At 39.5% G+C, this 17,277-nt stretch overlaps 1 protein-coding gene across 1 annotated transcript in view; it reads right to left on the reverse strand.

Moving 5' to 3' along the window:
- Positions 1-17,277, reverse strand: part of TDRD7 (tudor domain containing 7) — a 47,006-nt gene that overhangs the window by 6,154 nt on the left and 23,575 nt on the right. The window contains exons 8-13 of the mRNA XM_006758452.2: positions 13,857-13,968; positions 11,714-11,916; positions 10,231-10,365; positions 8,030-8,116; positions 4,172-4,306; positions 1,631-1,741 (exon numbers count right to left, since the gene is read on the reverse strand). Coding sequence (XP_006758515.1) covers positions 1,631-1,741; positions 4,172-4,306; positions 8,030-8,116; positions 10,231-10,365; positions 11,714-11,916; positions 13,857-13,968 — 783 coding nt within the window. The remainder of the gene's footprint in view (positions 1-1,630; positions 1,742-4,171; positions 4,307-8,029; positions 8,117-10,230; positions 10,366-11,713; positions 11,917-13,856; positions 13,969-17,277) is intronic.

Raw genomic sequence — 17,277 nt, forward strand, 5'->3', positions numbered from 1 at the left:
TCCTAATATCCCCTCAGCCCTCCCCCCTCCCCAGTTACTTGAGGGAAGAGGGACCTCTGGGAGGAGAGAGGAGGGAAGCTGGGGCCAGAGGGGCAGGTTGCACCTTTGCCCAGGAGACCTTTGACGACCTTGCTACCTCTTCCTGCCAGCGGAGTGAGCGCCTGCCTGGGAACAGCAGACACTGATCATGGGCTGTACTGCTGGGTGACTGACTGTTCAAGTCTTCTCATCAGCTCCTCTGGCTTATCTTAGAAATGACAAACATGAGATACTTCTAGCCACATCTAGTTTTTAACACATCAGGCCAGGAGTGAAAGGCGGAGACCAGGCCTGAAGACAGGGAGACACCTGCAAGGCCATCCTGCTGCAGTGATTTACTTAAAATTGCTTTTTTTTTCCCCCTGGCAAGATGAATCTACTTCAATTCATCACCTGGAGTGCTAACAAGGTACCGACTGCTAATTCATTTTGACATTTATGATACAGAAGTACCGTTTCAAAAATCAACCATTAAAATATTTTTATTGAGTACCCAATGCTCTGAATTTAGGAGCTGAAAAAGTAGCTGAGAAAACAATATTCATTATCATGTGTCAATTAAATAATATAAAATGATGATACATAATTAAGTGAGGAACTGCACATTATAAACCCAAAAGGAGTATGAAGAGAGGAAAATCAGTGTGAGCTAGAATAATTTAGAAATCTTCATGAAGTTATTTCTCAAGGACATTTCATTATTAAATTTTCATATAAAATGACAACACAATTTGCATTAGTTAAAACAGAGAAATATCATTTTGCATTTCTATTCTTGGAAATATGAGCAATGTTTTTGATATGAAGGTGCAAAAGTATAAAAAAACAAACTAAATAAATCAAGCAGTTGAAGCAAACTTTAGGAAAAGAGGCAAAAAACAGGATTATAAGCAAATAATTTGTTTATAATCTATTAGAAAAAAAGAAATAGAGGACTTAAATGATTTTTAGAAACATTTATCAAGACGTATATGGTGGTCCCTCTGTTGGGGATTTAATTCCTTATCCCGGTACAAAATAGGAGCAGAGAACCATGTCTGCTACCTTGATAATAACGGGAAAATTATATAAAGGGTTTTAAAATAGTATTGGAGATACAGAGTAAGTTCATTTTAAAAAATTTATCTTTATTGTTGAAAGTATTACAGATGTCTCCCCTCCGCCCCCATTAACCCCTCTAACGTGGCCACTCCTCAGAATAAGTTTTTACATAAAAATTAAATCTGAGCCCTAACCGTTTGGCTCAGTGGATAAAGTGTCGGCCTGTAGACTGAAGGATCCCAGGTTCGATTCCTGTCAAGGGCACATGCCCCAGTTGCAGACTCGATCCCCAGTAGGGGGCGTGCAGGAGGCAGCCAATCAATGATTCTCTTTCATCACTGATGTTTCTATCTCTCCCTCTCCCTTCCTCTCTGAAATCAATAAGAATATATTTTTAAAAATTAAACCATGAAATATCTTTTCACTATACATGTAACCAATCTCAGGTGTGAAAGCATCAGTTTACAGTATTCTTTCACACACAAACAAATGAGCCCTTCTGGCTGACGGCTCCCTTCCTAAATGTATCGAGACCAATAAGATAACTAACCTTAATGCTACAGTCTGAGCAATTCAAAACAGAATCTCTTAACCAAAGCACAGCATCTGGCGTCCACATGCCAACAGATTGTGGAACATCTGCTAAACAGCACCTGATGGCCTGAAAAAGAAAACATGATGAAAAGCAAGCACACTACCTTAAAATAGGTACTTGTGAGTAACGTCAATATTATTTTCCTACAAGTCAGATGTTGCCAAGATAGAAAGCAAGCGACAGCAATAGCTAATAATGACAATCACAGTGCTCAGGCTGGAGCACCTGCTTTCTTCCTGGCTCTGTTTATATTATACTATTATCTTTACTCCTATTACCAGCCAACGCTCATATCAGGCACTTCACCTACTTCTCACCCTACAATACTTCTCTGCTTGACAGGCCAACGTTGTGACCCTATTATATAGATGGCGAAACAGATGTGGAGAGACTATCAGATCACAGAACCGAGAAGACAGGATTGGGACTTATGTCTAGGTCTTCCCTCTAAACCCAACTTAAAAAAAAATGAAGTATCATTTGGATGAAAACTGAGTCCTGTTGGAAGAATCCTCTTGGAGGCTCACGTGCTTCATTCAGCATTTCCTGAGCACTCGTAGGTGCCAGGCAGTTCTGCTCACCTTTGGGAGGAGGTTGTAATGAGAATGAAGAAAAACTGAGACCCATCGATAGCTAAAAGCCTCAGTTCCCACAATCCTTTCGCCTTCCACCACCTCTGCACAAGCTTTTGTAAAATGGCTACAGCAGGTGGTAGTAAAAGGTGACCTCAGGGACCCCTGCAGTCTCATGGAAGCTGTTGAACTGATGGAGGCAATTCTGTGAGGGGAACACAACCTACTTCCTGGATTCCTTCTTTCCTCTTTTTCGGGTCTGAGTCTCTCAATGTGTCCCCTGGATGAGGTCACACACTCTATACCTGCAGGGGCCAGGCAGGTGATGAGGGAGTGAGGCGGCCAGGTGGGGCCAGCATACTGGCCCTCCGGGGAGAATGCCACTTCCCATGCTCCACAGAGTACTGTCCCATAAAGGAGAACACTCAATATTGTCCAATTTTCTAGTTTGTCAAGTGTTAAATTATCTGATTTTTAAATTCTGGCAAACAATTCACATTTTAAAACACTAAGAGCCAAGAGGCCAAACCCAATATTCATGAGTCAGCTTTGGCCGAGAGGCCATCAGTTTGCTGCTCTGACTTAGACCTTTTGGGGAGATGCTGTTAGCCAAAGGCTTGGCCTCAATGGCTTTTAGAGTCCCCCCAACTTCACATCTATTAAACAGTGAATTTGGATAAGATTAATAGAAAAAGTTGTCATGGCTTTTAATGCTGTAGCTAAAGAAGGTCTTTGTGACTTTCAGACAGTCAGAAGCAGTGGGATGGAGCCCCCATCTCCTTCCCCTCCGTAAGGCTGGCCATGGTGGATGTTCTAACAAGGGGTATAGAGGTCAGAGGTGCTATCAAGGGAAAGTAGCACTTAAAAGTCTAACAATTTTCAAAATTATGGTGGAGCAATAAAAGTGATTTTGAAAACTGGCTTGATCCCAAGTTAAACAGCTGCTCTGTAATAGTCATTTTAGAAAAGGTAGTGGTAACTGGAGTGAGAGAAATAAAAGCCATGCTGATTATGAACAAGTGCTTTTTATTCACTGAGCTTTGATGGCATAAGATATCTTCTTGCACATGTAAGTCAAGCAGCCTTTTAAAATTACAGAATGTCGAACAATTTTATTTTCAAAAAAGATTAATTTTTATACAAAATCCTCTACCTCTCCTAAAGGTAGGAAATAGCCCAGTCAGCCTGGCTCAGTGCTAGCGCTGACCTATGAACCGGGAGGTCACGGTTCAATTCCTGGTTCTGACATGTCCCAGTTGTGGGCTCAATCCCCATCATGCAAGAGGTAGCCGATCAATGATTCTTTTTCATCATTAATGTTTCCAACTCTCTCCCCCTTTCCCTTCCTCTCTGAAATCAATAAAAATATATTAAAAAACCAAAAAACAAAACTAAAGGTAGGACATAGTTCTAAACAATATAAATTAATTCAAAATTCAATTTTTTTTTTTTTTTTACCAATAGAGGAGAAACAGGCTGAGGTTAATCTTTTTACTAAAACCTATGGGGAAAACATCATATAAGAAAATGTTAAATATAAACATATTTCCATAGATAATGTGTTCTAATCAAAGAACTCTGGAAGTAATTACTTACATACAATACCTTAAAGCTGTGTAGAAGTTGGCACTGACTAAATTATTAAAATGGAACCTCTAACTGGACAACATACCCCAATGACCGAACATACTTGAAAACAAAGATCAAACAATGTTCTATAAGTCTGACCGGTATTCTTGTCTAAGACAACTGAATTTTATATCTGGAAACGAGTGAACAACCACATTTGGATCATTTCCAATTTTGTTACAAACTCGGACTTCAATCATTATGAAGATCAAAACTGATTGGGCATCTCACAACATGATTACAAACACACTCAAGTCTCCTCCAGCAAACCTCCTGAGCTTGTAACACGCAGTACCTGCGACGGTATCGAAACCATTTCTCGTAGAAACCGAGAGGGAATCTCCCTGAGCTCAGATACTTTCACGGATGTCACGGTGCCGGAGTCCAGGAATTGAACATCCAGAGTCCGGCTGCTGTGAACGTTCATGATCTGCAATGAGACAAGTTGGCTCATTAATGAGCACGTCCCAAAGGTCAAAATGGTTCTGTGCCATGACATTTTGTTCAACTCTAAACTGCATGTAAAAGCAACACAGACTTCCGTTACCAAATTATCTCTTACTTTAAAAAGTACTTACATGTATTCTTTTAGAGTAGATTGGATTTCAACATCTTGTTGTTAATTTAGTCAGTACCAATCACTAAACTAGTAATAATCAGTAAAATTAACAAATATAGTAATATTTACTATATTTTCAATTCTAGGACACTACTGACTATAAAACAATTTGACACATTATGTATTGCTGATTATAAGATGCAGTCTGCTCTCCACAATCTTAAAATGTGAGAAAAAAATGATTGTCTTAGCAATGCGGAAATAAAGAATAGAGATAATTCAGAGTCCGAATTTTACTTTTAGCAAGTAAATGCTATATATTTTTAAACCATAAATGGTATTTTGTAGCTTTGTCAGAAAACCCAATGATAATTCTCTTCATTTGCTCTAACTAAAAATTTGAAACTCAGAAAGTCATAGAGAGGTAAAATAAGTCCAAATTAGTGATTCAAAAATGGGAAAATTACACATTAAATTAAGGCAACATCTGATTTATAAGATACTAGGTGAATCTTTAAATGCCCATAATTTCCCTTAATAAGTCATTGTGACATTTGGCATCATTGAATACACTGGCCAAATGCAGCCCCATGAGGATGGTCATCTGGGCGGGAACTTTATGCCTACAGCTGCGCTAATTGCCACCATAGGAATGGTGGTGCCTTCAACATAGTGACCGCCATGAACAACTGAACCAGTCTTGGCATGGAAGTCAGATTTCCCAGAAGTAAAGCCTGTTCCACTGCCCCAGAGAATACTTTATTTTTTTTTAGAAAGAGATAGAGAGTTAGAAACATCGATGAGAGAGAAACATCGATCAGCTGCCTCCTGCTCATCCCCCACTGGGGAAGTGCGCGCAACCCAAGTACATGCCCTTGACCGGAATCGAACCTGGGACCTTTCAGTCCGCAGGCCGACGCTCTATCCACTGAGCCAAACCGGTTTCGGCGAGAATACTTTATTAATACAATTTTTAAATCCTTAAGATATGATAAACACAAACAGTACAATGAGGCAGCCTTCTAAAATGTATTTATTCAAACATATACACTGAGTATGTATATTAGTAGGAATGGTATATATTGAATACTTATATCCAGGCATAACTGGGCCACAGAGATATACTTTCACATCTTAAAGAGTTCCTAGTCTCATAAGAGATAACACGAATATATAATCATAAAATAATGTAGTACAGGCAATAATAAAGTTAGAAACGATGAGAACATAGAGATGGGCACCTGACCCAGACAGGAAGTAGATATTAGAGCAAGCTTTCAAGAGGAGAAAATGCCTAGAATTGGCATTTCACATATATCCTATAAGTGAATAATATATACATATATATTCTATAGGTTATAATTATCCTTTTAATCTTTTATCCGTGCTTTTACAAAAAATTGATTTACAAAAATTAGAACATATGATACTGTAGAAAGCGAATGCAGACCACTCAGGATGTGTTTAGAGGAAGAATAATGGCAGGGAGATGGACAACCACGAAATGAAGCTGACTGGATGTATAGAATAAGTTAAAAATGCATAGGTACTCAAATTGATGTGTCAAGAGCAAATATATCATTTAAACACATGATCTGCTTTTCATTAATCAATTATCCTTCCTTAATTTTTCTATGTGCATCACTAAAAGAATAAACACTTTTGCTATCTCAAAGATATTCAATACACAATTTGATAATAAAAATAGTACTAGATATTATTCTAAAGATTTGAGCATAAGCTGAAAAGTTATTTTTACCAAATAGGCATAGCCTGAAGAAACTGAAGTTGAGAGATACTCTACAAAATTTTGCTGCCCTTTAAAAGGCCATGAACAACAAAGACAAAGCAACTGCCAGTTGGAGAAAACTGAGAGGACATGACAACTAAATACAACTTGGGATCCTGGGCCAGACAAAGGGCATTTGAGGGACAATCTGGGAAATGTCAGGAAGTTCTGAAGTGGAGTTAATAATATTGTGTCAGTGTTAATTTCCTGGTTTTGATATTGGTTATATGCAAGATGATAACATTTGGAGATGGTCAGTAAGAGGCATATAGGAACTCTGAACTATTTCTGCAATTTTTTAAAAGTCTAAAATTATTTCAAAATAAAAATTTAAAGAAATTAGTATTTGTGCATTTATATATTATACACTAAACATCACAAACTTTAAAATTCAAATAAGGCCATGTTCTTCTTAATGAGTCATGTTTTTGAAGTTTATAGCTAAGCACAAAACTCTTGTTCCTATAACCCCAGATCTCAGCCTTCTGACACACATTCACATTAATGACAAGAATTACTTCAAAATTGCTGCATTCATTAAAGTAGACATAACCAAGTTTTACTGAAATAAAGGGAAAACCAGTATAATTTAGTTTTCAATATGTTGCTTACACAGTATTAAAAATCAATAGAGCAATGGTTCTTACCTTCTTAGGGTTAGTTTCTTTGAGAATCCTACAAAAATTAGATATTTTCCCCCCAAATACATTATACACACACACACACATACACACACACACACACACACAATTTGCAAGAACCCTGAAAGTAGAGGTCTCCACACCTAGATTAAGAACCTCTGTAACAAAGGAAAAACAGAGAAAGTAAAATAAAGCCCAAATTTTCAATTTCAACAATTGAGAAAATTAGCTATGTTTAAAAAAGACACAAAGAATGGAAAGAAACAGTAACCACAAAAATAAAAAATTCACCTTTGAAAAACATGCAGAAATACATGATAAAATATAACAAACCTTTCAAATTCATAACTGAGCTTGTAAGAAAATAAGACACTCATTAGGGACTGGCAATAGAGGAGTGTGTGAACATTGAAGCCAAAGCCATTCTGGGCAGGAGGGAGAGAGGGTTTGAGACGCCCCCAAGAAGCTGGAACTCTCAAAGGGTCACAGTGTCAATGGAAGGGCGACTGTGGAGAGCAGTTAGGCAATCATCTTGTGAAGCTGAAGATACGTGTTTCCTATACCCAGATCTGCCTTTCCTACACATGTGCCCTGGGGGATATGCACAGGAAGGTTCGTGGTGACATTGTTCATAACAAACAATTAGAAACAACCTAAATATCCATCATCAGGAGAATGGAGTGACAATGTTGGCATATTCACACATGGTTACTTCACACAGCAATGAAAACAAATGAACCAGAGCTGCACACATGGACATGGATGAATCGCACAAAGAATAAAATGCATGTCTCAGAAGAACCAATGCATTTTACTATTTATATATATTTTAAAAACATTTTTCATCTAGTTATACCATGTTCATTTATTTTTATTATAAATATTTATATTCATTTCTATATTTCTCGAACCTGTATATGAAAGTATCTAGATAGTAAAAGTATATGTATATAGTTACAAACATAGCAAAAGTAAAACGAAATGAATAGGAATGAGAAACACCAAATTCAGGGGTGGCAGTAGAAGAAAGGGTTTGAAGACAGGGAGCATTGGCCATATTGGTCGTATTTTATTTCTCAAATTGCTTTTTCCATTTTTAAAAAACTTGTCTGTTTGAAATGTTTCATAATAAGTTTTTAAAAAAGTCAAGTGATGAATTTTTACCTCTACTCGCAACCATTTTCCTTTGCAATGGAAGAGGCAGATCTTCCCACAGAAGGGTAAGGAAACGAAGTACTCTGAGGTCATGTGCTGCAAAACAGAATGCATGACACTTTATTACTCTCGGCACAGAGCATCTGCTACACCGCCTGGGAAACAGCGTGTGGCACAGGCTGACTGCTTCGCCCACATGCAATCCGAGGATACACGCCCAGGGTCACAGAGCTTCTGCCTCACTTCTCTACACTTGTTGATGGCAGCGATCTACGCTCCTTCCTTGCACAGGCTCATAAATCAGCCTTGTTAAAATGTCTAAAAAGGCCAGGAGGGAGGTCGGTGTGATTCATGCAGGCTCGGGCGCCACCAGCCAAACATGAAGAGGGAGGATGAATTCGACAAAGAGCAGAACAGTGAGGAGGCTGGGCGAGCTGTCAATAGGTCTCTTTATTCATCACCTAACAGTTAGATTCAGACAGGATTTTAAAATATGGACATCAGAGCCCATGAAAGCCAACACATCATAGCTTTAGGTCTCTTCATCCTCCTCTGCTCCACCCTTGAAGCTGGGGACCTGCCGCGGTATCTTACTCTTCCCCACAGGTCACGCCTCCACTTGGGTTACAAGAGCACCAGGGACTATCCAGAGTGCTTGTCACCACCACAGGTTGTAAGCACATGCATGCAAATGAGCGCTGGCGTCAGATCTCTGGATGTGTCAGATTTCTCCAAGATAGATTAGCAAATCAATCCTAATGACCTTGAGATCTAGCTAAAACATCTCTAACACAGAAAGAGGCAAAACTATAGATTTAATGCCTTAATTCTAGGCTGTAGTCTGAATACAGGCTTAACCTAATTCAGCACAAATTTAGGAAATACCGTTCTATGTAAAACACTGGATTAGGTAATACAGCCCCTAAATGAAGGCGCTTACCAGTAAAGCTCAGTCTCTGCCCCCAAGAAGCCTACATTCTAAGCCTGTGATGGCGAACCTATGACACATGTGTCAGAGGTGACATGTGAACTCATTTTTTTGGTTGATTTTTCTTTGTTAAATGGCATTTAAATATATAAAATAAATATCAAAAATATAAATCTTTGTTTTACTATGGTTGCAAATATCAAAAAATTTCTATATGTGACACGGCACCAGAGTTAAGTTAGGGTTTTTCAAAATGCTGACACGCTGAACTCAAAAGGTTCGCCATCACTGCTCTAAGACAAACCACGACCCGAACAGCTAAAGTTCAGTACTGCGTAAGTGCCACGAGGCCTCAGTGTGCTTTGTAGGTTAGAGGCTAGGGGTCACTTCCAGGGGCGAGGGAGTCAGGGTGGAAGTGGCATTAGGGTTTATCACTCAGAAATCACAGCATATTCTGCATTGTGACTATAATGTCCTAATGGAGCTAAGGAAAGCACTTACAGTGGTTCTCAACCTGTGGGTCGCGACCCCTTTGGTGGTCGAACGACCCTTTCACGGGGGTCGCCTAAGACCATCCTGCATATCAGATATTTGCATTACGATTCATAACAGTAGCAACATTACAGTTATGAAATAGCAACGAAAATAATTTTATGGTTGGGTCACAACATAAGGAACTGTATTTAGAGGGCCAGACGGTTGAGAACCACTGCTTAGTTAGAACCTTAAATCAAAACCTCTACATATCCTGATTCAGAAAAGACTACTAGATTTAAAGGGTAAGAAGCTCATTAACAAATTTAAACTGCAGAACCACATTTGCTGAGGTGGTAGGTGCTCAGAGACCATAAAGAGCTTGGGGGAGGTGATGCCAGAGGTCTTATTCTCCTAAATTCCATGGTTTCACTGCTGCCCAAGGCAGAGGAGCCAGCTGGCTCTGGCAGACAGGCAGGCACTGTAGGATCACCACCTGCACCTTATCAGTAACAAATCTATCAGTTGCCGAGCACTTACTTAATTAGTCAGGCTCTGTGCTCATTAAGCAGGCTTGCAACTTGTTCTCCTGACAATCCCACCTGTACACAGTTTTACCCTCATTTTATAATGCAGGAACCAGTGTGTGTGGGGAAGGGTTTTGTTTTGTTTTACACTGGCAATCTGTGGCTAATACCCACTATTCTACCTCAAACTATTCAAAAGTTACTCATATGTACATAAATGTAGAGGCCACTTATTTGCAATTTCAGGACTAACTTTAGAGGTAGATGATGCTCTGACATACCTTACAATGGAAGTAATCCTCTATCTTCTGCAGAAGGTCATTGAGCTTGTTCAGCCCCTTACAAGGCACCTGGCAGTAGAGTGTGCCATCAGAGCAAATATTAGTCACTCTGACATTGGTGTACATGGCATCAACCTGGAACGAACAAGGACATGCCAAGGAGGCTTGAGAATAGAGCACAGTTCCTCCCTATGTAAGGGGTGTCTATCTAAAAATCTTCTAAGTTCACCCCAGCTGGTTTGGCTCAGTGGCTACGACCTGCAGACTGAAGGGTCCCAGGTTCAATTCCAGTCAAGAGCACTTGCCCAGGTTGCAGGCTCGATCCCCAGTAGGAGGCAGCCAATCAATGATTCTCTCTCATCATTGATGTTTCTATCTCTCCTTCCCTCTGCCTTCCTCTCTGAAATCAATAAACACATATGTAAAAATCTTCTAAGTTGGAGGATAAATAGGACAGAATAAAATCCATAACTTAAATGTAAAAACTAATTTAGGTTCCTCTCTTTCCAAAAGAAATATCTGATATCATCTGTATCAGGCATAAAACAGACTTTTTGCATACATTAACTTATTAACACTTTCCATTGTCTGAAAAGCTGAGAATATCCTTCACTTTAGTTTTATTTTCTCTCCATTAATTTAGAAAAAGAATTATTACATAAAATATATTTTTTCAACATTACAGAAATGGAAATAAAAAATTATCACCAAATCAATCCCATTATCACCTACTTTCTAATCTGTGTCCACAGGCCACAAGAATTTTATAATTTAAAAAATGTTTAATCACAGTAGAGGTTTAATTTAGCCATCTTTAGTCAAATTATAATAATAATTCACTGTTGTTCTACTCATTAAAACAAATATTTTCCCAACATTGCCATGAAGCCTTTAAAATGATCATTTTTAACATCTCATCCTATTCTTTACAGTGGCTGTTTTATAATTTATTTTTGTTTGTTTTATAATTTATTTAAAGGTTTTATTCTTCACATTTTTAAAATGTTAAAGCTAATCTATAATAAAAAAAATCATAATATGCTAATTAGTCTGGAGGAGGCTGGAGCTGCAAGGGAAGCTTGGTGCCAGGTGCCAGAGGGAAGCCGGTGCTGGCAGCTGGGGGAAGGAAGGCCTACTCTTGCACGAATTTCATGCATCGGACCTCTAGTTCTTTAATAAACATCTTCATTGATTTAATTTTCTTGTCTTTTGTAATATCCTCCCCTATTGTCTTTGCAAAATAATTTCATATGAAGTTATTACATATATTATAGAAACTAGAAAATAAAACAAAGATCCAATTCCTAATAATTACTATTATGGTTTTGGCATGTTCCTCACTTCTAGCCCCTCTGCCCGTTTTTCTCAATACGTATGTAATCTGTCTGTATCTAGCATTAGCCTAAAATTTACAACATCCTTTTCTGATAACTTCCTTTCCTATGATATGTATAACAGATGATAGCAGTGGTCACAGTGGTACCTGAAGGTGCGCCTCGAGTGACTTGTCACATATGGCCTTTAAGCAGGTGGCATTGATATTGATATCATCTTCTCCTGAGGTATCATACAGAATAACAAGTGGAATATCAGCTTTTTCAAGAATTTCCACTGCAAAGATCTTCCCACAAGTTAAAGATTCAACCACCTTCACTAAACCAGGATCATCACTGAGAGCTTCCAACCCTGAAAAACAGTGAATATTTTAATTTCTACTTAGTTAGAAGAATCATTTTAAGATGGATAGATGGATTGTGGTTTTTATTTATTTATTTATTTCAGAGAAGAAGGGAAAGGGAGCGAGAGATAGAAACATCAATGACAAGAGGGAATCATCGATCGCTACCTCCTGCATGCCCCACACTGAAACCCAGGCATGTGCCCTGACCAGGAATTGAAACATAACCTCCTGGTTCATAGGTCAAGGCTCAACCACTGAGCCATGCCAGCTGGGTTGTGTTTGATTTGGATACTTATTACAGTTAAGACTTTACTACAAAATTCTTCAATTTTATGGGAAAGCTGTGTTTTACAATCTCATTTAAATAACCACCTTTAGGTTTTAAAATATATATTATAATATGGATGCCTTTTTGAATACTCACACTAAAGCAGGCAATTTAAAACAAGAAGAAAAATTGACCATGAATCAGAGTTTCTACCATAGAAGAAGTAACCTTCACCTTATATACGAACATATATTTTTTAAAAATCTAATGCATAAAAAATGCTATCAATCATTTCTGCCCATCATGTATTTGTAATGTTCTTTCCAAAACTATATCCTTGACTTTTTTCATTTTCTAATTAAATATACACAATTATTTTTCTTATAAAAATGAACATGCATTTATTGGAAATTTAGACAACTGCCCTCCCTTCCTTCCTTCCTTCCTTCCTTCTTTCTTTCCTCCTTCTTCCTTTTAAGTATACCATGATGACCCTAAAGATACCAAGGAACTTTCTGACTTATTGTAGAAAGATTCAATAGTGTTTATCATAATACGGATAGAGAGGAATTTTGTTTTAGTCTAATTACTCTTCAAATTCTTTGAAAATTATAATTCCATGTATCGTATATGTGACAACTTTAAGTTAATCATTAAACTAATTAAAACTAGCTCTCGCCTCCCCAATGGTACTATAATGTCTATTTCTCTATTTTTCGCCTTTAGGTCCACAAGCAAAAGCTCACAGGGTCCCTCAGAGCAACATTTCTCTCATTCTTGTTCTGTTCTCCACACATATAACTTTATCGTTCTTATCAACTGCTCTTTCATTTCAGCATCCTCAATCTTGTCCTATGCTGAGACATTCTTTTCAAAACGAACTCCCACAGGTTTGTAACAGGCTTTTAAAATAACTTGAGGTTTATCCCACAGATAGAGCCAAACCCAGCTCCTCTGACACAAAGATTTACCCTTCCTGGGAAGGAGGGATTTCTTCACAGGGCTAATTCTCATGAAAGAATTTTGATCATTTTCTGAATTTAAGCTCAGCCTCTCCCGGCATGATGCATACATATTTCAATATCTTTCTTCATCACTAACATGGCCACCGTATCCTCCATACTCCCAGTGTATCCCTACAATGTCCCTCTCACACATGTGCATTCCTCTATGCTCCTTGAGGAGGAAAGGAAGGAACAGTGACTGCAGGAGAGTGCACATGACCTGTGGCCAAACTCATGCTTGGGCGCATGAAAGTGTGTTGCTTGGTAGTAAGCAGCACCCGGAGTCCATCTCGCTAGGAATGAATGAAGCTGGGAGTCACTTCAAAACAGTTTGAACAACATGATTTAAACTGATCAAATTCCATGATACAGGGCCTCCAGCAGTTGTTAGTGGAAATTTAGATAAAAAACAACAATCCTTTAAGATGGCCAACAGACATATTTATAAGAAAATAAATATGTATGTTCTATATAACAAAATATAATAAAAGCATTATATTTTTATAATGATCACATCTGATAAAGATGATATTAGACATGATATTTATACCTTTCAAAAAAATAACACATTATAAACACCTTCGGATACTTAGTACATTTTAGGATTTAACCACAAAGTAAAATGGTAATAACGTATCAAAATGGAAAGAACATTCAAAAAAGTTCCTCTTACCTGCTAGCTTACACTTTGTAGCTTGGAATGAGAGGGAACAGAACCTTGGGTTCAATTTGTATGCTTTGCTCTTTTCAACATTTTCACTAAATCCATAGTCAACATAGCATACCTAATGATAACAGAAACAATGCTTAGGTTCAAGTAAAGTTCTTTATCCTCACTTCTTAAAAAATCACTTGAGGTACTTAATTGGTTCTACTTTATTCCATGATCACCATTTAAGTGGGGCCACACTGCATTTAAGTGGGGAAATGCCAGGAGCGGTGCCCCTGGTTTAGCCTGGAAGAGAAGGCTGGGGCTGGGACCAGGGAAGCCAAGGGCTCCTGACTTCCAGGCCGCACTCCTCTACTGCACTTTCCGACGGGGAGGAAACGGAAGCCTGCTGAGCTCTGATGTTCTGTTGTTGCCAACTTCTCGGTAGCAAACCCATCTGGGTCTGCCAGCCACGACTGCCCCTCCCTTTTATTAACATCTTAATGCTTATTCCTTCTTGATTTACACCCTTCCACCAAGGATTTGTATCCGGAGGCAGCACTATTTGTTCCTAGAGAGGGAGTCACTCTGATGGTATTTATCATATTCCACATCCCCAAAGCAGTATCCAGGATGGCTGCTCTCAGCTATTATGCTTCCAGGGACCGAGATGCTTTCTGTCGATGACAACCACGATGCCGTGGCTGGGTGACACTGAATTCTACATGTACAAACAAACGCTTGCTTGTTTTGTTGTTTTCCAGGTATAGAGTTGGGTTAGGCCTTCATTAGCTCAGCAAAAGGCCCCAAATCTGCTGGACAGAGTTCTGTGTTTGCAGAAATCTGTACCACACTTCCTCGCCATTAGAGCAGATCATTAAGAGTCTGGATAGTATTTTTAAAGTATGAGCAGAACCTGCCATTGAAAAGGACTCTATAAGCAAAGCCCTTTTTTGAGAAAAAACATTAAGCTGTGTTTTAGAATGATAAATAAGAATCTGAGGGAGACCGGGAGACTGCTCCTCTAGTTAAAGCAGTTGACTGTTAATTACAAAAACAAAATAAAGCAAAGCCCAGGGCACAGAAAGACTAAGTAATCGTTTTACTTTCTGCAGCAAATTAATGTTCACAGTTTCTTAGTTCTTAGATTATGGCACCAAACACACAAAACAAAACTTCTTTCAAGCGGAGAATCCAAGGAAGATAAGGGTAGAAACCTGCCTTTCCCTGACCACCTGATCATTGGATCGGTGGAGCCTGTACCTGGCGTATTGGAGAGAACCGTCTCTCAGACTCCATATCGACTCACTGCTCCCTTGGCCTAGATCTCGGCAGGGGCCCTACTGCAGGCAGCCTGCCATTTCAGCAGACAGGTCCATGTCTCCAGTCTCAACTTAGCACCTGTTCTTCCTCCCACAGGCCTCATGATTCAGGCAGCTTTGTTTCCTTTAATAGCTACCACTGCCTACCACGCGGATTCTGCTCTTCCCAGACCCAAACTCGAGATAACATGACCTGACAGTAGGATAGAATATGTGATCGTGATTCCTGGGAAATTTAGAATATATCCCTAGCACCAAAAAACAGGCTGAAGAATAACTGCTCTAAAATCTTCAAAAGTTTTCTGTCATGTTTAGAGCTTGTTTTCTCTTCTTTTTTTAAATCACGATATCATCTATTTGTATGGCAGCTGACGACTATGAAACATTTGCCCATGGATTACCCAGCTTGACTCTCCACACTCTGTAATATTTCTCTCTTTAATGCTGTGGATCAGCACAAACAGGCTCAGAATCCTATCAGACCCCAGTCCATTCTTGGTTCTCTGGCACCATCACGTGGCCAAAGATCTCACAGCACCACCTGAGCAATAACCAGCAGACTCCCGAGATGTGGGTCTGGTCAGGCAAACCGGCACCAAGCTCATGTTCCTGTTTCTCATACTCACCAGTCGTGGAGCCTGCTTATATTTCATCCAAGTACAATTTACACTTAATTAAAAATGCCCATTTATAGTATAGTTTGATGGGTTTTGACAAATGTAGATACCACACAATCAAGATAATAGACCATCTGTCGCTCCAAAGAGTTCTCTTTCTCCTTTGCAATTAACCCCCCTCCACCTCCTGTCCCAGGCAACCACTGATCCAAGTTCTATCATACAGATGAACTTTCCCCATTCTCGACTTCGCTAATATAGAATTATTCATCAGTTCATGCCTTTTTATTGTTGAACTAGTGGCCTAGTGCATGAAATTTGTGCACAGGGGGAGGAGGGGTTTCCCTCAGCCAAGCCTGCACTCTCTCCAATCTGGGACCCCTCGGAGGATGTCTGACTGCCTGTGGGATCGGGCCTAAACCCGCAGTTGGACATCCCTCTTGCAATCCAGGACTGCTGGCTCCTAACTGCTCACCTGCCTGCCTGCCTGATCGCCCATAACCACTCTGCTTGCTGGCCTGATTGCCCCCAACTGCACCCCCCTTCTGGCCTGATCGCCCCAACTGCACCCCCCTGCTGGCCTGCTCGCCCCCGACTGCCCCCACTGCTGGCCTGCTCACCCCTGACTGCCCCCCGTGCCGGCCTTCTCACCCCCAACTTCCCTCCCTTGCCAGCCTTATTGCTCCCCTGCCTCTACCTCAGCCCCAGCACTATGGCTTTGTCCAGAAGAACGTCCAGAAGGATGTGCAGAAGGTCTCCCCGTCTAATTAGCATATTACCTTTTTATTAGTATAGATAGTATGCCATTATATGGATAAACTACAATTTATTTATATTTATATATTCACCTGTTGGTGAACATTTGGGTTGTTTCCAGATTAATACTCTTAATAATAAAGCTGCTACAAATGTGTATACAAGCCTTTTTGTGGACCTATGTTTCCTCCTGTGTAAATATTTAAGGTCCATATGGTAAAGATTTAACTTTTAAGAAACTAGAAACTGCTAGCCAATTTTCAGATTTTAAAAGTTAGGTCATCAAATTGCTTCAAGTTTTATCTCGGTAGATTTGGTTAAGGAATTTCCTAAATTTCTCTGTGAATGGCAAACGGTGGCTGGATGGTCAGGGTATCTCCTATTGAACAAACTGGGCAGGAAACAGCCAGCCGCCCTTTCTGACCTCCTGACCCTGTATATTTGAAGGCAGGGTTTCAGGGGAGAATACCTGATGGACTGATGCTCAGATTCAGAAAGAAGCTATCTGCACTTAGGGACACAAAAGGGATTATTTTCCGGGGGTTGACACTAGCACAAGGAACGTTTTTATTTATTTTTAATTTATTTGTCCACTGCAGTTAGCATACAATATTACATTAGTTTTAGGAACACGTTTTATATTATGGGACAGAGACCATAGAAACAGAAGTGTATTTCTGTGCTTGTAAAATCGAGACAAAACAGTGTTTTCAGGGCCAGAGAGCTCTAGTTCTTGGTCTCTGCACTGAG

This window comes from Myotis davidii, unplaced genomic scaffold, assembly GCF_000327345.1.
Source record: "Myotis davidii unplaced genomic scaffold, ASM32734v1 scaffold534, whole genome shotgun sequence".
NCBI lineage: Eukaryota > Metazoa > Chordata > Mammalia > Chiroptera > Vespertilionidae > Myotis > Myotis davidii.